Source organism: Cyrtonyx montezumae, unplaced genomic scaffold (assembly GCF_038088225.1).
Source record: "Cyrtonyx montezumae isolate F1298 unplaced genomic scaffold, pur_monq_1.0 scaffold_10, whole genome shotgun sequence".
In the NCBI taxonomy this organism is placed as follows: Eukaryota; Metazoa; Chordata; class Aves; order Galliformes; family Odontophoridae; genus Cyrtonyx; species Cyrtonyx montezumae.
The window spans coordinates 42,425,695-42,446,948 of NW_027071826.1; the positions used below are offsets into that span (position 1 = coordinate 42,425,695).

A 21,254-nucleotide genomic window follows, 5' to 3' on the forward strand; every position below is an offset into this window, starting at 1 on the left:
CTATACAAAGCTGGGGAGAGCAAGAAGCCATCCTCTGCTTCTACCCTGCTTGAAGTGCTGCTCAGGGCAGAAGAACTCAAGAAGCACCCAACTGGCACCAGTCCTAAATGCAGCCCACAGTTCCTCCCTGGTGCTCCTTCCCTTTGAGGCATTACATCTGAGCCCATAACAATCCCACACGGTCTGGGGCGAAGGCAAAGTGCCTGGGGCACTGCTGAGGACAGGCTCAGGCTGGTTGCACTCTGCTACCCAACCAAAACTTGGGGGCCAGCAGTGGGTTTCGGTGCTAATTAAACAAGCACATGTGACAACAACAGTGAGCAGAACTCTTTACCTGAAGGACAGATCCTTGGGTGTGAACATAACAAGGCCTCGTGCAACCACAGCTGCTGCCTCTGGCGCCCTGCAGCCTGCTGGCCACTGACCTGCAGGACACAGCACCCACCTCTGTTTCCTCCCTGGCTGTTCATCGGCACAGCCTGGTGACACCTGCACAAGATTCCGCCCACAGAGGCCAACAGATGGCATTTAACCACCTCAAGACCTCTTCAAACAGCACTCAGCTCCAGGAAACAACAGGTGAGCACACAGCTACTTCACAGAGCTTTGCCTCACACCCGTGTTGAAGTCACCAGCCCAATTCTGCTGCTTTTATGGTCTGCAACGCAGTGCTGGTCCACCCAGAGATGAAACCCGAGCATCTCCCCTCCCCCTCCAGCCACAAGCTGCCCCTGTCCCCCTGTGATCCTTCCCATTGGCAGCAAGCTCTGGACACAGCCATCAAAACGGTTTGTCGAGACCATCAAATAATAATTTACTGTGATTCAATCTGTGGCTTTGTACAGTTGCCGGGGTGGGAGGAGGCTAAAGGAGGAGGGGATGGGGAAAGAACCAAGTCGTCTGCTGCCGGCCTGGGTGCAGGGCGAGATAGTCCTTGGAGGGGCTGGCACTCCTCCCGTCCTCATCCTCCTCTCTCCCTCCCCCTCCACTCCTCCCCTGAATCCGTTTGTTTCTTCCTTCGCATCACCTCTTTCCTTGTGCTCTGCACAGCAGACACCTCTCCAAGTCAGGGTCCAGTCAGCTGAAACAAGAAGGAGAAGACCCGTTAGCACCTGCTCGTTCTCAGAACCAGCTGTAGCCACTGCCAACCCTCACGTTTTGAGACAACCCTGCTTTCCTGTTTCTGGCACTGCCTGTTTGCTGGAGTCACCTCCTGGGGCTGCGCTGCCCTAAGATAAGGGCTGTACACTGCTGTATGGCAGGAGCCCCGGCAGCACAACGCACGCCTTCTGGTCTCAAGTCTTATCTCCTGCCCCCGTGGGGGGGATCTGCCACGGGCTGTGCAATTCATGGAAGCATCTTAGGATGCCAATGCATCTCTGTGTGTATTTGCATCTCCTCCTCTGCTCCTCGAGGAACCGCCCACAGCCAGAAAGCAGAAAAAGACAAGGGTAACTTTCTATCAGCAGAGAACAAGCCCCTCCTTCCCATGGCCAGCCCCACTTCAGAGAAGGATGCTGCTGCTGGCCACCCCAGTGGTGACGGGGACCGGCTCCTGGCAGTCCCTGCGTGGAGACTCAGCCCAGCCCATGTGTCCCCACGCGCTGTCGGCTGTGAGCCAGAGCAGGAAACGAGCCCCACGCTCACATCCCCATCCGGAGGAAACGCCACGGAACATCTGGACGTCTCGAACATCTGGAAGCCTCCCTGCAGCGATAAGCGTGCTAGGCACAGTGCAGCCCCCGGCTGGCTGGCCCACGGGACTGTAGGGGTGGAGTGCTCGGCCCATAGGAAGCAAACACTTCCGGTGCCGCTTGTCTTGAGAAGGACTCCGCTGCACTCGTGGCCTTCTGCCTTCAAAAGCAGTGAAGGAAAAACAGCTGCCTACCAACTCGCTCAGTGGGATGCTCGCAGTCTGCAGGACACAGAGTGCCACTTCAGCACTCCAGCAGTTGAGTGAAGGGACAAAGAGACAGTCGGGGGTATCTGGGATACTCCCCAAATGGCATCACCTCACCAGCAATGGCCGTGCAGGCTTTGCTCACAGCCCCAGGACACAGTCCTCAGGTGTCCCTCACGCACCGCCTCGGCACACTTAGCCCTGACGGCCTGTCTCCTCCTTTCATGTGGAAGCCGACCCCATGGGTGTTCTGGCCCAGGGCCACCTAGCCCAGGCTGATCAATAGCAGCTCTCCCTCCCTGCCATCCAGCAGGATTGCCAGGACTTGCATACATACATCATTTACAAAAAAACCACAAACAAGGAAGGAAAAGCAAAATAGGCAAGTGAACGCAGACTGAAAAACACTTTTTGGCTCCAACCTGCACAATTTACACAAGCAGAACAGTCCCCTGACGTCTAATTCTCAACGCTGCATCAGTTTCAAATATCCCATCTAACGGGAAAACTCTTCTGCTGGCCAGAGGGCTTTTACACCACAACTGCTCTGGGGCTGTAGGACAGTGTGGTTTATGCAGAGCAGAAGGAGGAGATGTGCTCACAGCTCTTCCTCTGAGCTGCTCTAAGGCCAGGCTGGTGCACGTGGTGAGCTGCACACCTGGAGCACCAGCATCACCCCTCTCCAGCACAGGAAGGAGCTTCCCTGGGGATGCCATGGCAAAACATGCATTTCTTTCAGTGTTCTGCAGTATTTTGTTCTGCTGAATGAGGGGAAAAAATAAAAAAAATCCCTTCCTCCCACACATTTCCTCAGGAAAATGGGTAACACTGACTTACCTATGTTTTGACAGAAGATGCTATTTCAGTCAAAGTTTTAATTAAGAAAGAAATAGCCGTTGCTGAATTGGTTTCTGATGCAGGCTTGCAGACGAGTACCCCCACCCTGCTTTCCATACACCCTGTCTCCTGCTCCCACAACTCACCGTAGTCACGATATCACACATTTACAGTTCATGCAGCCAGGGCCACTCTCATCTGGCGGGTTCAGCTTGCGCAGTTTATGCTGACGGATCTCCCGCACTAAGGTATAGAAGGCATCTTCAACGCCCTGCAAGAAACACACAGTGCTTTGCTCCAAGCAGGGCAGGGCAGCACGGAGGAGTGATGGCTCTGCCCACCTGCAAGGAGCCCCAGCACTGCCTGCAGGCAGCACAGACCAACAGCAGCCTGGGGCACGGCCGGGGATCGTGGATTTATCTCCAAGTGCCATAACTGAACTCGGGCCATCAATCACAGCCTGCATACAAGGCAAAGCTGCAGCCAGCTCAGAGCTGGGCTTTCTGGCAGTTTCATTCCCAGCATCCTGACAGTGGTAAATCAGTGCCCGTGCTGGCTTCCTCTAATTCAAGCTCCCTCCCCAGCTTGCCGCCACGCTGAAGCTGTCAGAGAGACTTAGAGCACGCTGGGTAATAAGCAGCTGGAGCACTGCTCGCCTGGCAGCCCAGCACACAGTCAGCGTGGCAGTCCAGCCTCTGTCCGTCAGGGAGGCTGTGGCTCATCAACCTCCCCCCATCCTGGGGCTGGGCAACATTCCCCATTCCCAGGCCCAGAAGCCCTAATGTCTCTTCTCCTACCTGTCTGGTTTTGGCTGACGTTTCTATGTAGGGGATCCCATAACTCCGGGCCAGGTCCTGCGCTTGCCGGGTCTCCACTGTCCGTGCTGGCAGGTCACATTTATTTCCCACCAGCACCATGGGAACATCATCTGAGTCTTTCACCCTCTTGATCTGCTCCCTGCAAGACAAGGAGATGCCAAAGTGAAGGGAGAAAGGGCACCAGGACAGAGGAAAGGTCACTTCTTCATCACAAGCTGCTGTGCTACAACATACCCAGTGCAGGGCTTCCAGAAGCACGCGTGCAACCATGGCAAATAAGCACCTTTGGAAAAGAAAACTAAACATACTTCTGCTCTTTAAATACAACCGTTCGCTAAATTCAGCTTGCACTTAGGGCAGTCTGCATGAAGACAGCCTCCTAGGACGGCCCAAGCCAAACAAAGCAGAACACTCAAGCAGTTACCTGTGTGCTTCGAACATTTCAGACCAAGTGAGCCCCCGAGTGGGTGAAAGTCACTAGGAAAATGCCTGCAAGCAGAGTCTGCTGAGCTGACAGAGCAGTGTTTGGCAGCTGCAGCCTTTCCTGCAGATGCACCAACACTATTTGCTTCGTTTCAGCTTAGTTCAGTTCACTCAAAGTTGAGGAACTGAAGTAGTAATGGCTCTCCATTCCATCCTCTGATTTGGAAGGAGGTGGGCGAGGATGACATCTACTGCTTCTATAATCTTAAGGCCATTACGACCACAAACAATGCACTCTGTTCCCCCATGGCAGATAATAACTTCCTTTGTTTAATACATCACTTAACTTGGGACGCAAAACAGCTTTTTTTGCTTATGTAACCGGAACAATTAATGTGGTTTTATTTAACCAATCTAAGCACTTGTTTTTTGTTTTTTTTTTAAGATGCTGTTTCTACATTTTACTTGAATTCAGATTTCCATCCCAAAGCAGCTGGACATGCATCACAGAGTAAAAAAAAAAACCAAACCAACAACAAAAAAACCCACAAGCATCTTTTTTTAATACAGTAGGACACAGAAATGAGGGCTGAATATATGTTGGATATACCATAAAGCCACTTAGATGTTCGATGTAACATCCTGACCAGCAGACCCCAGCACTAAATTTAGTGCATGGTGCTACACTTAGCTGAAAAGAGATACCTCCTAATGGCTCCAAACCAGCAGGAGTGAGTGTTTCTCTGGGGAAAATTATTCTGAAAGTGCAAATGCTAAGAGCACATGTGGAACGAGATTAAAGCGGGTGATTTACATCATGATTAAAACCGGGGCTTGAAATCGAGCCATCTTCTGAGTGATTCACAGGCACCAGCCCCAGCACAAGGCAGTGGGATGAATGCTACCAAATCCCTCAGGTGCTTCAGGAAAATCCCATCCTTTGTCCTACAGTTCAGCTTGAAAAAGCCAAATTAGCCCAACGCACGCACTTACTGTGCTGAACACGCCTGGCAGCTCTGAGTAAGTGTGGGCTGTGTCTGTGCTGGGAGCTGCAGGATGCCTTGGGAGCTGTGCTGCTGCCCGTCACCCGCCGGAGGAGATCCCCGTTCCCCACCTCTGCTGTTCAGCTCCGGGCACCAGGCAGGGCTGGCTCAGGTGGCAGGGAAGCAGGCACAGGCGGAAGCTGCAGTGACTCATTTCCTAAGCTGCTCTCAGCCCCTCGGGCTGGCTCCAGGCACGTGTCAAGGCAGGACTGGAATAGCGGGGGCTGCTGCAATCAGGGCTGGGCAGGGCTCGGGGTGATCGGTGGGGTGAAATGGGATGCCACGTGCTGGTGGAGTCACTGGCAAGTTTTACTGATGGGGCACGCAGTCCCTCAGATGGCAGGGGAAGCAGTAGCCTGGAGGCACGTTTTCATACGGCTCCTCAGAGCAGGCAGGTTGATGCCTGTGAGCCATCCCGTGCATCCTTTGCAGAGCAGAAGTTGCAGAGATCGATTTCACTAGCAAAGCGATTCCATTAATTAGGGAGGGAAGGGAGGGGGTCATAAAGGATCGGCTCTCCCTTTAGTCACCATAAACACTTCAACATTACATTACTGAATCCCCGGGGGCCACAAGCAATCCCTCTGGATGGGCTTTATCGGAGTCACTGACATCAGCCGTCTGCAGTACCCCTTTCCCATGGGGGGGTGGCTGCTTGTGCTAATTGTCTGCGTGGGCAGCACTGATCGAAGAGGGAGGGCAGGGCACAAGCAGCAGGGATGCTCACCTGTACTGGTGGATGTCCTCAAAGGACTTGGTGTTGTTAATGGCAAAGACACACAGGAATCCCTCCCCCGTTCTCATGTACTGGTCTCGCATGGCACTGTACTCCTCTTGCCCCGCCGTATCCAGGATGTCCAGCAAACAGGTCTCTCCATCGATGACGACTTGCTTTCTGTAGGAATCCTGCCAACGGGCAGAGAAAGGGAAGGTCAGCCAGGAGCCTCCTCGGAGAGCGATCCTGCTGCATGCCAGTGGTGCTGCTGGGTGCTGGGAAGGATTCGGGCACCTGGCCCTACAGCTCTACACGCTGCATCCCTGCATGCTGAGGGGCTGCAAGGGGGCACACATACAGGGAGGCTGCTGGCAGCCACCAGTGTGATCTGTGGGGCCAGCAGGTGCTTAACACCACCTGGAATTATGGGATCCCTGACATGGAGCAGGCAGCTCCATGGGGGCTGCTGCTGCTGGGGAGAGGGCAAACTGGGCGTGATGGTGAGCTTCTTGTTTGGAGATAAAAAACAAAGCAGGCTAGGAGCAGGGCGTTTCCCACAGCCTGCCTGTGCCCAGAGGGGCTCTGAGGAGGGTGAGGAGAACCCCAGCAGGCCTTTGAAGCTGTGCATTTCCCTGTGGTGAGGTGATTACAACTTATCACATGCGGGAGGAGGCCTGGAAAGCACCGAGAGCACTCTCCCAGGGTCTCCCAAACACAGTTCCCAGCAGCCACACACCAGGTACAACACGGTCACTCCAACTTTCAGCCAGAGGATGAAGCTGAAACCGAAGGTGTGAAAAATGCACAGCTGTGATGTGACAAAGCAGTGACAGTATTATCAGGTGAGCTCTGCTCCTAACCAATAGCCCTGAAGATGACGACACAGCAAAGCAGCGGTGCGGGAAGGGAGCATGGATTCTGCCCCTTTGTTCACTGCCACACAAACACCAGCCTCTGGGACTCATTAAAGCCTTTCTCCTCCATGCAGAGAGCACCCTGAGATCAGCTGAGACGGGACCAGCTCCATTTCGACCTTCTCAGCAGTCCATAACCCATCCTTTGCCACACAGGAAGCCAGTGCAGCTCTGGGATCAGGCAGCTCACCACACAATTCTCATTAACCTGTCCATAATTAAGTGCTCCCTCCAACACCACTTGCACAGGGCAGTGCTGCAGAGGGCAGACTGTGCGTGTCTGTCTGCTACACACATCTGCTGCTACTCTTTCCCCTCTCCGTGCCCCGGCTCGCATCCAGAGGACAAGTCTCCCAGCACACGTGTTCACGTGTAATCGCCAAGTCCCTGCTTAGGGGAGGTCTCATAGCCAGACAGCACACGTAGAGAAGTGACCCCACACTGTCCTGGGGATGCTGGCACCCCACTCCCCCTGCTGGGCACAAGAACCCTTTTTGCAGCAGACTGATTTGAATGGGAACAACATTAAAACGTGAGCGAGGGATTGCTTGTTGGGACAGGACACTGGGGCTGCCCATGGGAGAAGGGGACAGCTGCTTCTCCTATCACCCCTCCTATTCTGTGCACACTACTCCTCTTTAGGGCCCCGTGTGCACAGCTGGACGCTTGCACTGTTGGACAGAGGAGAGCAGAGGGAGATCAGCTCCTCCAGCTGATACAGAAGTGAGAGGGGAAGGCACAGATGGGTACCAGCTTGGAACTGCAGTCCCCCTGCAGCAGCGTTTGACATGTGAAAGAGGCACACATCCCTGGCACGGCACGAGCAGGCACGGCATGCTGTGAAGCACTACGCAAGGTTTACACTCCCATGGCATGTTTACTTGGACCAAATTCCCTGCAGGGTATGTACAGCTGGAGGCACACAAAGGACGCTGAGTCCCAGCACGACACTGGAACTGAGCTGCACCTGCCCACCCCAGGTCTGAGGGAGCAGAGGGACCTTCCCACCTCTCCCACCAGTGCTCCTCCCCAAAACCCAACACTGACGGCTCCCAGGGAGGTGCCCCTCCACTAGCAGCTCTTTTGCCCGCAGCCACTTGGCACAGCTCTCTAAGAAAGCACCAGAGCCACCAAAGCAGCAGTCCCACCCCAGGAGCTGGGTGTGTAGCTCCTGCTGAGCAGAAGCTGCACAGGAAAGCAGTGACAGTCCCGTCCCAGCCACATCTGGGGGGGTCCAGGTCTATAAATCCACAGCAGGAGGGACACCAAAACAGGAATGGAATGGACTGACATGAGTACAGGTGAAAAACACAGGAGGGAAGAGGAGAGGGAAAGGAGGCAGCTGGTTCCTGAAGCAAGGTGTGACACTGAGACTCGGGAGCCTCAAAATAAATTCCAGGCTCCACTTTAGACTCTCTAGGTGACCTTGCCAAATGACGTAATAGCATGTGCCTTTAAGTGCTTTTCTCCTTCCCATCTGTAGGATAATAAGACCACTTCAGCCTTTCTACCAAGCCTTGCCTCTCTTGTTTATTTAAGTGATGAGCTCTTCAGGGTGGGGACTGCACATACAACACTTACCAGAATAGATTTCTGACCCCACAAGGGACCTTTTAGGCATTATGATAATAATAACAACTGCAGTAACCACAGCTGCATTTATACACATCTGGCAGAGACTCCTCCAGGACTGCAGGCAGGGAGGTTACTGTCGGAGAGGCGTGACAGAGCTGTGAGTTGCATTCCCAGGGGGAACCTACTCCTTGCACACAGAAGGGCAGGAGCAGCCAGGAGCCGTACTGTGAGCACAGCACCGTGCAGATCTCTCCCGGAACGAGGAGTAAGTCACGCAGCAGGTAATTAGCATCACTCCAGCAGTGATGAAAGTAGCCTGATAATTGATTATGTTTTAAAAAGGTGGAAAAAAAAATCTTTGTTGCTTATGTTTGTCATGTAGAAAACTGGATTCTAAGCACTGAACCTGCACAGCCTACAGAAGCACAGGCTATAGTGGAAATGCTAAGTCATGGATTGAAGCAGTGATGGAGCACCAGGTGGGAAGGCAGGGCCAACCCAGGGGAGCTCAGGTGTGTGCAGTGTACCTGAGTGATTGGAAGGGGAGGAGCCAGGATCCATCCCTTCCCAGATCTCATTTAAGGGCTGGCAGTGGAGGCAAGGGGATCTTGCTGGGGGATTCCTGTGTACCTGAAGCCTTCTGAAGGTAAGCAGCTTCTTTATTTTTGTGGCTGTTGCATTTAAGTGAGACTTCACTTGCTGCAGGCTAGGACACTGCTACTCTGCTGTTGTTGCTGCACATCATGGTACAGCGTTACAGAGGCCCTTAGCTAATCTGCCAGGAGGGCACCAGACAAGGCAGACCCATCTAAACGGATCCATGCTGTCTCAAAAAATCCATTTCTCACCCCTTGCAACAAAGCAACAAAGGGTGTGTAGTGCTGGCCCTGACAGCACAGCCTCTCTTCTCTTCTTCCTGCTGGAGGATGAACTTGCTGTTCTCTAGAGGACAGCGACCCAGAACTTAAGGTGAACTGCAGAAAAGTGCTCCCTGTTTTCCTTTTCCTGGGCTATTGTGTGGAGTCTGTAAGCCCTAGGAAAGAGCCACAGCATCGGTCTTCCTACTGTAGAGCACGTTCTTAACCAAGTGTTAAGTGGCCTGAAGAAAATCTGTGAGCTCTCTGCTCTGCAGAAATGGGGGAGTGTCTCTTAAGAGAAATTCAGTGGACTTTACCTCTGCTTGTGCTCCTGACCTATCTCACACTGCAGGACATACACGGTTCATCTGAGCTCTGATAAAACCCATTTCATCAGTAAGCCTCAAAACATGCATAGGAGATCAGTGTCCTTACTTTGCACAGAAGGAGAAATGGAAGCACTGGCACAAGATGGCTGTGCAGCCTCAACCTTTATCCACTCCCATGCAACAATCTCCTCAGAAAGGAGGAGCTCTGTGCTGCCCGTTGGCCCCTTGAGGCTGTGCCTGCTTCCATGCACACTGTGCTATCTCTCTCCAGCAGACACCACGGTCCTTCCTCAGGAGGCACAAATTGGACGCTGTGACCTCCACATGCAGCAACTCGGAACAGCTTTACAAAGCAGAGGAACATCCTTGCTCAAGTTCAGTCCTGAGACTAAGCTGAGTGTGCTTTAGGTTTGCAGTGAAGTGCGAAACACGCAGAGAGAGCTGCTTACCTCTATTGTGGGGTCGTACTCATCAACAAAGTGGTTCTGAATGAGCTGTATCGTCAAAGCGCTCTTCCCGACACCTCCAGCTCCCACTACCACCAGCTTGTACTCAGTCATCTTCCAGCTGACCCCAGTTCAGGGCCTCCAGAGCACCACCACCTGTGGAGGGAAACAGGACTGCCGCATTAGAGCACGAAGCACAAACCAGTGGTCAGAGACAGCGCTGGTGGGATGACCCAAGGGTGGAGGACTTTTTGTGTTTTCCTCCTCCAGTACACTGGTCAGAGTGGTCAGGCACTGGAATGGCCTGCCTAGGGAGGTGGTTGAGGCACCATCCCTAGCGCTGTTCAAGAAGCGTTTAGATGAGGTGCTTAAGGACTTAATTTAGTAGTTGGGTAGAGATAGTGATAGGAGGATGGTTGGACTAGATGATCTTATAGGTCCTTTCCAACCTTATGAACTTATGAACTTATGAACTTATGAACTGACTACCCTGGAAAGTAGAAAAATGTATTTCATTTCATCGTCCTGTGCTGTGCCCTCAGCATGCGCTGCCTTTTATGATCCCATTCTCTGGGGTCTCAGATGTGAGATGACCTCACCTAAACCATGAAGCCTGGTCTAGAATTACAGCAAATAACTGCAGCATCCGGAGCTTTTTTCACCTAATACCCTCCACCAGCAGCAAAGGTTACTTTAAAATGGGAGGGGGAAATCAATCAAACTAAATGTGAAACTGAGCCCAGTGTGTAACTCTGACACTCTGCAGTCCTTCAGCCTGACAGTCTGGATGTATTCTGCGAGTGACACAAGGCATGGGAATGTGTAAGAGATGTGAGCTGTAGGTAAGGGAAACAAAGAAAAAGGTTGTGTAAATGAGAAGTAAACCTTTGAATTTCAGCTCCCATTCTACTGAGAAAGAGGAACTTCAACTTGGAGCTTACGAGAGGATGATTACAAAACCCTTAAGGTTTGGACAGAAATCCCCCCCTCCCCAGACTTACCAGCTGTTACTAAGAGATGTATCTTGCAAGATCAAACAGAGAGAGAAACAAAGAGTAATAGCTGCTCTGGGAAAGGCTGTAAAGAGCAGGGATCCTAGCAGTTCAAAACCCAGCAGGGAAATTTTAAGTAGGTGCATTTAAAAACATTAAGTCTGAAGGATGGTTCCTGGCCATCTCTAGTCGTATTGCTGGTGAAGCAAATAACCAGGAAGGGGCACAGCCTTTTCAGCAGCACAAAAGCACTCAGAAAGAGGCCACATGATCAGGTCAGAGCTCTGGGAGCACAGTACTTCACATCAGATGATGCCTAGCAGTGTGATAATGCTGGCAGGAGCTGCTGCATCTCCTGGAAGATGAGCTTTGTTCAGGTGGTTGGTACGTGTTGTTCCAGCAACGGGCACTCTGCATCCAGCCCGTATCTGCAGTTAGTGAATTTGCTAACACAGCAAAGATCTAATCTAAAGTGGGGCAGAACTTTCTGACTTCAATCCCCATCTGATTGCAACCTTAAACCACTCAGACAGTTCAATCACCCACTCGGGCTGGGGCAGTCAGACACAGCCACTGCCTGCCAAAGCCCTTTTCTCAGCTGCTATCTCAGTGGCAGGAAGACAAACAGAGATCACGTCCTTCCCAGCACACAGGATCCTGGGGAAAAGCAAGGAAATGGCTGCAAAAGAGCAACTAGAGCACAAACAGGCGGGACCTCTGGTCCCACACCGATGCTGTTCTCAGCTGCTAGAGAAGCTGAGGAGAAAATAAGGTGGAAACAATGAGATACCTCAGGTTCATGCCTTTCCAAAGAAGTCTGATGAATCTCTGCTCTTGAGGCCAGGGAAGAGGCGTGTCAGGAGCCATGCAGCTCCATGTGGCAGAGGGGCAGGCTCTAAAAGCCAAGGGAGGTTTCCAGCTTAAGAGTTCTCCAATCCCTTTTTTTCTCGGAGCAGTTCCCAGGTAGTTTTGCTGAAGAGCAAGCCTGAAAGTCAGCTCACCACCTGACAGATACCCCAACAGTCACAGCCTTCTTCCTCATGTGTTGTGCAAGTGGATGGGACAACTGAAACTGCAGATGCAACTGCCATGATCTTGAACAGCAGTAGGAAGTTCTGTCCTTCTGAAAAGTGCCTGGTTACAACTTATCTGCGGGGAAACTTTCTGATGAGTTAGAGGTCAAGGCAGCACTAAGCAAGCTGAGCTGTGTGTGCGCAACACAAAAACGCCCTTCCTGCAAAGCACAGACCGTTTACATACAAGAACTATGCAGCTTTAGCATTCACTGACTCCCACCACACCCAGGGGATGCTGGCAGTGTTGAGCTGTCGGAGAGATGCTAGCAGACATCCTCTGTCATCCCACAGTAGTGTTGGATGCACCGGATGGGGACGTGCTGACGATTGCTGTGAAAGCTTTTTCTGATGTGAGAATTTCCAGAGGAGGAAAAACAACTTTGCGTTTCTCAGCAGTTAGGGTACAGCCCAAACAGACCTGACCAAAAAATAACAGAGGAAAACACAAAAGCACAGCTTCCCAGTCCTGTGCTAAGCAAGAGCAGTGGTCTGCAAGGCTAGCCGGGTCACTCCCTGGTGTTTTCCCCTTCTACCCGAGTGTACCACCTTTGAGGTGCCCATCATCCTACCCAGCAGCTGGATCCCCAGAAATCTGTGCCAGGCAGTCCAACAAAAAGCTCAGCAGGATGCCACGGCCAGGAGCCGTTCAGGAGCACTGTCTGGGAAGAGGAGGGCTGGGGTCTGAGTGCCAAGCCAACAGCCCTAGCATGGAGCTGAAGCTGCTGCTGTGTTTCCTGACCTCGTGGATTTTCTCCCGTAGAGAGAGGGCTCCTGGCTCCCATTCAAAGCTGTCTAGGAAAGCTGAGTGCTTCCGCCTGGCAGCGCAGCTGCTCCCAGCCCAGTAGCCCACGAGTCCTCCCCTGACGCTGTGGATTTCCCAGGCAGCAGGAGCCACACAGCTTCAGGAAACAAGAACCATCTGCCAGCCTCGCAGGGGAAGCGGGGAGAGCAAGCACCTCAGCCCAGCCTCACTCCCAGCTGGCACTCATACCCTGCCTCTGTACGCATGGAGGGGATGAAGACTGTGCTGCAGACAGATGACATGGCCCCATAACTCCTCCTGTGCTGTGTGTGCCAGGCAGCACCCAGGCTTTGGTTGAAGGAGCAATGACCAAGGTGCTTGGTGCAAGCTTTCCCAGTGAAGAGAATGAAGAGCACTTTCATGCATGAAGCCTGGAGGCTACGAATGCTCCCTTCCTTTTCTCCTATTGCTTTGTGGTGTACCTCAGATGGTCGCTATCTAAGTCAATAAGCCAAGAGACAGACTTTCGTGCAGCTCTGCACCAGAAGCCAACCATGGTGGAGATTTTAGAAATATTGTTCACTACTGAACATTTACACTCTACCTGCCAACAGGGAGACCAGTGAAAGACAACAGGAATCAGTTCCACCTCTGCAAACATCTTTGAATAGCACTCACACTGCACATCCTTTCTTCCAAAAGCCCTGTCCACAAGAACTGAGGAAGACCCCGCATGCAATTCAGGAACTCTACTTTGACAAGGCAAACCCTGCTGCCTTGCTCTTGTGACTACCCGGACTCCTCCACTTGCTCGGACACAATGCTGTCACCACTGTTAGAAAATACAGCCTCAGAAAGGTCTGAATGGACCTCTCCAACAGTATGAAATGACACCTCTTGTTTCCTCTCAAGGGTCAAAATGCTGACGTTCTCAGTGACCTGCCCAGCCTGGAAGACAGTAGGAAAACGAGGCTGGCAAGCTGATGCTCTGGTATGAATCACAGCCTATCCACAGCGCTTTGTTTTCATTTACTTGCTGCTTTTTAAATTAACAAAGAAGCAGGCTGCAAATCCAACACAATGTGCTTGGCTGCTGGCTCACTGGCTTCGTGCTCACAAGCTCAGACAATGCGGCCCCCAGATGAAAAGAGAGAGAGATGCCAAAGACATAACAGTTGCAAGTGGTGGCCTTGCTTTGGAGAAGCAACAAATGTCCTCCATAAGAAGTTCATCAGCGTGCACGAAGTGGCTTTGCACAAGGGTTTGAGCACACATAGGTATGTCCCCACACAGTGCACAGCAGTGTTTCATGCCAGAGCATAACCACTCCAACCAGGGACCACTAGACCATAAAAAAAAAAAAAACAAACCTCCAGTCCCCACTCCTCCTCCCTCACCATCACACTGACAGTACCCCAGAGGCAATGCTATGCCTTCAGCCATTGGTGTTTTGCCAGGAGAGGGGCAGACAGGAGCAAGCAGTGCCCAGGTACTCCATCACATGAGCCAGAAGAGATGGGAAGACAAAGGAAAACAGGATGATGCCATCCGCACCAAAACTGGTGCCAGTTTTCTGTTCTCTGGTTTGCACTTCAGCTGCTTGTGCTGCATGTGGTCTGATGGCTTTATTTAGTAAAAGCAGCAGCAGCACATCACCTGCTGTTAGCAGTAAGCTGCTCTGACCACACCATTCTCACCCTCTGAAACGGCAAGTTCAATAAAGTTCTTTGTTGCCAACTTTAGGAAAAACACTGGGGAGTCACAGCTCTGCCTAGTGGTTTTATTAAGCTACCAGAAACAGTAACAACCTGCATAAACATCAATAATGTGCCAGCTGTCCAAGAGCTTTTCCCTCTGAATCAGCCCCCAATGAAGGAATCATGTCCTAGCCATCACGGGCCATCAAAATGATAGCATTCAACAGAGAGATTAGCAGGCCCCTTATTTCAGGAGCTTATAAGCATCACTGATCTGTAATGCAGCACTGCAGCCTGTCTCCAAGGAATGCTTGGTGCAGAAAGCAGCACTTGCCACCAGCTGATCACCAACATTTCTGATCTTGGTCTGAAGTGTGAGAACAGACTTCATTCCTGATTACATTTGCACATGCTGGTGGAGGGGGGGACCTCCAGCAGCAGATCAAATCAAGTGCACTTGGGCTACTCACATCCAGCATGCTGTCAGCTGCTTGCAATTCGTGTTGAGATCTCACTTTCCATCATTACTGCCTGGTAAAGGGTAGGATTACAAAGGATCATTGAATTCAGGTTGGAAAAGACCACTGAGGTCACCAGGTCCAACCTCCAGCCCATCCCCACCGTGTCACTCTGTGCCTCGTCTCCACAGCTCTTTAACACCTCCATGCTGTTGTTCCATCATGGCACTTCCTGAGGTACCTGATGTCTTCTGCTACCGTAGCCTGGTCCACTTGGTGACTTGTGGAAGCTTCAATGCTACTTGTTGGTGAAGAGAAAGTGGTAATGCAGGGGCGCAGCCTCTCCCAGCACCCACTAGTGCCCCCAGCTCACTAGAGCAGCAGCCTGGCTCCCTGCTGCCTGTGCAAGGGACTGCTGCTGCAGTGGTGTAAGGGACAAACTAGGTATTTACCCCTAACCTGAGCCAGCCAGTGCTACAAGGAGTGCTGCCGATGTGCAGAAACGTCATCCTACAGACCAGCATTAGCCATGCAAAGGGATGGGCCCAACCTCATCATCAGTGGCAAAGCCGGGAGCTAAATTCAGACAAGTGACTTCCCATCCAGGGTCTTAACAGGAGACAAAAAGCTCAGTGTGTAGGTTTCGGATGGGAAAGCCGTTGGTTCCCTGCTGGGTCTTTGTGTTTGGCTGTCAGAGCTGACAGCTCCCCCACCGAGCTGAGCTTCCATGGGCGGAGATGTTTGCAGTGGCAGAATAAATCAAGTGGGAAAGCCCAAACTGCTCTCCAATTATCCTAATGAAATCACAACTGTGTCACAAGCACAGGGACGGCGCAGAGATGCTCCAAAGCACAGACCCGGCGGAACAACCAGAGGAAGAGAGCAGCTGCCACAGGAACGGCTGCAACACAGCAGCACTGAAAATGCAAGAGCAGAGCTCGGCGTGCTTGGGGAGGTCACACACAGCACTCTGTGTGCTGCCTGGGAAGGGCCCGCTCTGTGTTTTGGCACAGGTTTACATCAGGACTGTTCTCTGTCCCCATCACTTCCACGGGACAACAAACTGTACCACATGCTCAAGAACTGCATTCCCCCTCCTCTCTCACCCCACCCTTCCCCATTCCTCCCAAACAACTGCTGACAGGGAAAAACTAAGAAACTAGTTTCAGGAAACACATCTAAGCTGTAACCCTTTAGAAAAAAACTTGCAGCAGAATGTGTCTGGTTGTTCAGCTTTCTGCTTGCTTTAAAGCCTTACACATATGAATATTCAGAGCAAATAAATGGACGAGGAAATGAGGCAGCTGGAACTGCGAAGTTGCAGGAATTGTTTTGTTAATACTTTTCAATTTTTAACAAAAAAACATCTCATGGAAAAGAACCTTTAAAAAAGGCCAGGTTTTGAGCAAGACAGTATTACAAGAGTATCAGTATGCTTCGGCCTACAGGAACAAAGTGGTGCTAGATGCACACGCCTCACCTTGCTAGAGCTACTGCAGCGCAGCAATCCAGGCAGGGAGACGGTGGGACAGGGAGTGGGTGAGAAGAGCTGGAGCCTGCTGGTCAACAGCAGAAAATGAGAGGAAGGAATGGACTGGGAGACGGTGGGAGACCCCACACTCCCAGATACACTCACCCTTTGGATGGTTGACCGGCCCTGCGGAGAAAGAAGGTCCTCAGCTCTGGGGATGGCTCAAGTCCCCCTGGAAGGAGAAGAAATACAGTGAGCAATGGCTGTGCAAGGGAGAATATTTTTACATCCAGTCTACTCTGGAATAAGAACACGGCTCAGCATCCACACTTTGGTGCAGCCGATGACCCACCCTTCCCTACCAATACCCACATGCTGCTTCCCCTGCCACTTACCCAGCACCCAACTATTTTCAGCTCAGGGGATTTCCTGGGCCCGGCACAGCTTGTCTGTTTAGCAACCCTCAAATGAACTCTTTTCCAAGGACTTGTCCAGCCTCCCCTTGAGCCCACAGAAGCTCCAAACTCACATCATACTTCGGCAAGGATCCTGCAGGTCTGCTCCCCAAGAGACAAGAAACGATCACTCTTGTTAGAGCACAACCTGGCTCCACCAGGCAGTCGATCCCCACCCATTTTCTCTCACACAATACCACAGGCTGCTCATCGCATCCTCCGAAGTTCTATCTTTCCTGGAGAACTGCAGCACACAGCCTTTTTCCTCCTATTTTTTAAGACAAAGCAGTGCAGCACAGCTGCAATAGTCTCCTCTTTGCTGCAGGTATGGGAGCAAAGGGATCACCTCTTGTGGGATGAGGGAACAAGAGTGAGTTCCCTTTCTTGCCTTTCCACTCCCAAGGGGACAGCAATAAAAGCTGCTCTCACAGCTCGTTCAAACACAGAGCCCAAAGGAGCAGCCTGAGCAACCCTGAACAGCCAAAATCAGATATTTCCAGAGTGTCTCCTTGATTAGTAAGCCACTTAATTTATGTGATCAAATGTAACGATCATCCTTCTGCATTCATTTAGCCCTTGCAGTGCTTTTGCAGACACACACCCTGGTTTAGCAACAGAGCTGGGAGGAGGAGAAAGAAGGTACCGCAGCAAAATCAAATCTGCTTTGGCAAATCTGGGAGAAGGAGCTGGGGAAAACGCAACAGAAAAGCAAGTGAGGGTGCGTGCTGGGGGGCCAAGTGGGCAGCTGGGAGGAGATAAATGAAAGCAAGCAGGCAGCTGCTGCTGAGCCCCCCTCCTCCCCTTCCCACTGGGGCACACTATTAACACAGTGACACAATGCTGTCCTGGCCGTGCTGCTGGCAAGCATGAATATGCATCAGACATTATGCAGCAGAGTCTGGCACACGCTGCTGATTTATAGGACAGCTAAACAAACCCCCTTCCACCGAGCACACAGCCGCCGTGCTCTGCAGCAATAACACTGTCCTACAGAACAGTGAGGTAAGGGCCGAGCAGAGATCTCAGACAGCTCTGAGCACAGCCATCTGACAGCTGAGGTGGATGGGCGTGCAGTACCAAGCAACTATCGCACAACAGCGTTTTGACAGAGAGAAAAAGAGGTCCAAGGTTGAGTGCACGAGGTCCACATTTGGATTAGGAGATCTTCCTGATGGGAAGGGAGGATTCTCCCTCTTTTGGCCATGAAGGATAAAGAGACACAGGGTCTCCATTCGGCATGCCTTGCAGGCATCGTGGCATGGACGTGATGGAAGACACTCCTCCAGCTCCAGCAGGGTTTAGGTCCTGCAGCCATCCCACCCCCTGAGAACTCGCAGTGCAGCAGACCAAGGAAATGATTCTGCAGTGAGGAACCCACAGCAACCAAGTGACTTGGTCACTGTCACACCGGAAGCTTTGGGTGAAGCTGGGCATTTCTGCACCCCAGGTTCTTGCTTTTGCCACACGACAGAGCTTCTTGTCAATGGCTGGGGTTGACCATGCAGGGGACAGAAGCAGGACCCTTCACAGCCTCCAGAATGGCACTCACAACCACCAGCACACTTTCTTTCTCTGCACTGTTAACTATCAGCATAGGCAATCACACTTAAAAAAATAAAAATAAACAACAGAAGAGAAGGACTTTTGAACTTTGAACTGTAACACGCTTCCCATTATAAACATGGTTAAAAAGTGGCGTTCAGCCTGGCTCCCAGCACATCAAGCTCCTTAGGACAATATAAGCAATGTCTGGGCATGGAAGGTGTTGCAGGATTCTTGTGGATCCCCAAATGATCTTTTTCTCTTTGCAGTGGAAAACAAGCCCAGCGCTAGAGCAGGACCTCATCCAGTTAGGTGTTCTCCAAACAAGAGAGAGGGTTCTTATACCAGTGTTTCAACTTAAGGTTTTGTCCTGCTCTCCCTGTCATCCAATCAACAGTCAAATCCTCATCTTCTGAAGCCAGTGATTTCCCTAACACCTAGCACCATGATGTCCCCAAGCCATAAGACTTCTTTTCATCAGGCCCCCGGTTGCTTGGTTATCTCCCAGCACCCTCTGGCTTTCTGATCCTGCCACACGAGCACAGTCCTGCGACTGCACAGACACATTCAAAAGAGAAACACAGCAGCATTGATTGGATTTATCCTTGGACTTTATAAAGCTCATGCAAACAGTTCTATGTTCGGCCTCAGAAAAACACGGCCACAAAAGGCAAACTCAGAATTTTGAAATTTACTTTCCCCTGAAAGTCCTAAGCCACCCTGTCTGCCTAATATGGAAAAGGTGCAAGACTTTTTTGTTTCCCTGTATGAGGGAGAGGCTGGCCCAGGCTCAAGAGTCACAACCAAACTCCTGAGTGTCAAAACCTAGATCCAATATTGGAGATTACCTTAAGGAAAGGGTAAAAAGCATTGTCACCTCAGTGAAGCCACTAAACCTGAGACGTTCAGTACCGAGTGAGGACTGGCTTTATTGGTTTTAGTTTTCAGCACTTGGAGCACTTAACCCTCTCAGCATCTCCATACAGAAGCAAGGTGGGTCCTTGCATCTGCTGGGAAACTAAGGATTAGAAAGACACCTTCATTCAGTCTGGAGGCACTGGGAAAGCCAGCAGAGTTCCAAGGAAGGTGCTGCAGAGCTGGCTATGTTCAAACAGATAAACTACATTTCAATGGTAAATTCAGAATGAGCAGTGAAGACTCCTAATTACCCCAAACTCTACCTAAGTGCTCCCTCCTTTTCCTTACCACTCCCAATGATGTGCAGAGCCTCCCCAAGAGTTCCTGCAAGAAGAGTAACAGAAATAAGCCTGTAGGTGTTATGAGGTGGTCTCTGGGTTTGCACACTCTAGTGGAGGTGCAGCATCTGTTAGGTAGTGCATGGGCACTACAGAGGGAGGAACCTCTGCAGCAAGGATCATGCTGACTCCTGACTCTGTTGCAGTGGTTTAAAACAGAATTTAAAAAATAATTATTAACAAATAAATAAAATGACCTTCCCTTCAGTCCACTGGGGAAAATCCAAGCACCTCCCCTCAATCTAGCAGATAATAATGCAACCTTATTATTGTAAGCAAAATCTGCTATATTGGATACGTGCTATTCAAGTGTAGGCTTGGGAAGACCTGTTATATGACCTAAATCACTCTGCAAACAAACAATTCACGGGAGTATCTTATGCTATTACCCTTCCCTATCAGTCCCCATCAATCAGCAAACCAGCCCTGACCTTTCAGTGCACTGCTTACCATCATGTTCAGTACCTGCCCTCACAAACACCATTAAAGATGCAAGGGCTGAAGCTCTGGTACTTCACCATGCTTTCTGCAAAGGGCTGTGAAAGCTCGTGGCAGAAGGAACCTCCTATGAGTACCCTGGGCTATGGCACACATCAAAAGGGACACCAGTTAGGGCTGGTGCAACAAAGAGATGGCATATGCCCCAAAAGGCCACAGGCTATCATGCTTGCTCTGACCACTGGCTGTATCCCCTCAGCATCACCACACTGCTGTATTTATTGCCTGCTACTATAAATGAAGTTGCTGTTTGAGTGGTAATAAGCCAGTGCAGTGTGTGGCCTGAGTTTCCTCTCCAAATATCCTCACCATCGCCCTCAAAAGTTGTTCATGGTGCCTTTGCTGACCTTTCAAGACCACGAGGGCACTTTCCAGAGTTAACAACGAACAACATGAAGTTGGATTGTTCTCCTGCAGGTAAGAAAAAGAAAGCAAGAAAATAAGCAGGTGACGTTAACCAGTGCTGCTGAAAACACAACACAGACTCATTTGATGAGGCATGCTTCCTTGCTCCTGTCACGACACGATCCGTCTTGTGAGCCTCACGCTGGGCTCAGAAATTACTCATCAGATATGGAAATGAGTCCTCTAAGGATCAAGTCAGCGAGAATAATCACAAAGTCTTCGCTTCTGAACAAATAGAAAGAGTTTTGGTTTGGGGACATGCTTTGTTCTTGTTTTAAAGTGAACAGAGAACAACCAAACTATCTACAGCTCGGGGCTCTACCTTATGGATCCATTTCTCTTCAAATGCTCATTAGAAGGACACAGGGCTACTTCCTTGGAAAATAAGAATAACTTCAGAAATCAGGACTGAGCTGTGATTCTTTATGGTTCTGCCAGTATTGTTAGGGGAGACACGAGTCACCAGCAAGGTCAGGGAAGCAATGACGTCCTGATGAAGACTCCCTGCTTCATCCAGCAGCAGCAGATTCATCAGGAGTGCTCCTCAGGGCTCTTTAAAACAAGCAGAGCAGTTTGTCACGCATGGACACTATTCACACTTAATTGGAATTAAAACTGCTTCTTACTTCCCCTTTAAATCCATTCTTATTTTCAGAAAGCAGCACCCTCAGGACCAAGTCTGTCCATGCAAAGAACCTTCTAAAGCCTCGGTGTGGTACTGGGGGTATGGTTCCTACACAGTTCTCATTATTCCCACACAGGAACTTCAACTGAAACGTTCAAAAAGAAAAAAGAATTGAAAGTT

The 21,254-nt window shown here is 50.9% G+C and overlaps 1 protein-coding gene across 1 annotated transcript in view; it reads right to left on the reverse strand.

The window, feature by feature from the left end:
• Positions 1-789: 789 nt before the first annotated feature.
• Positions 790-21,254, reverse strand: part of HRAS (HRas proto-oncogene, GTPase) — a 33,508-nt gene continuing 13,043 nt past the window's right edge. Inside the window, exons 2-7 of the mRNA XM_065755113.1 lie at positions 16,459-16,525; positions 9,861-10,013; positions 5,749-5,927; positions 3,535-3,694; positions 2,884-3,008; positions 790-1,081 (exon numbers count right to left, since the gene is read on the reverse strand). Coding sequence (XP_065611185.1) covers positions 2,889-3,008; positions 3,535-3,694; positions 5,749-5,927; positions 9,861-9,971 — 570 coding nt within the window. The 5' untranslated portion in view covers positions 9,972-10,013; positions 16,459-16,525 and the 3' untranslated portion in view covers positions 790-1,081; positions 2,884-2,888. The remainder of the gene's footprint in view (positions 1,082-2,883; positions 3,009-3,534; positions 3,695-5,748; positions 5,928-9,860; positions 10,014-16,458; positions 16,526-21,254) is intronic.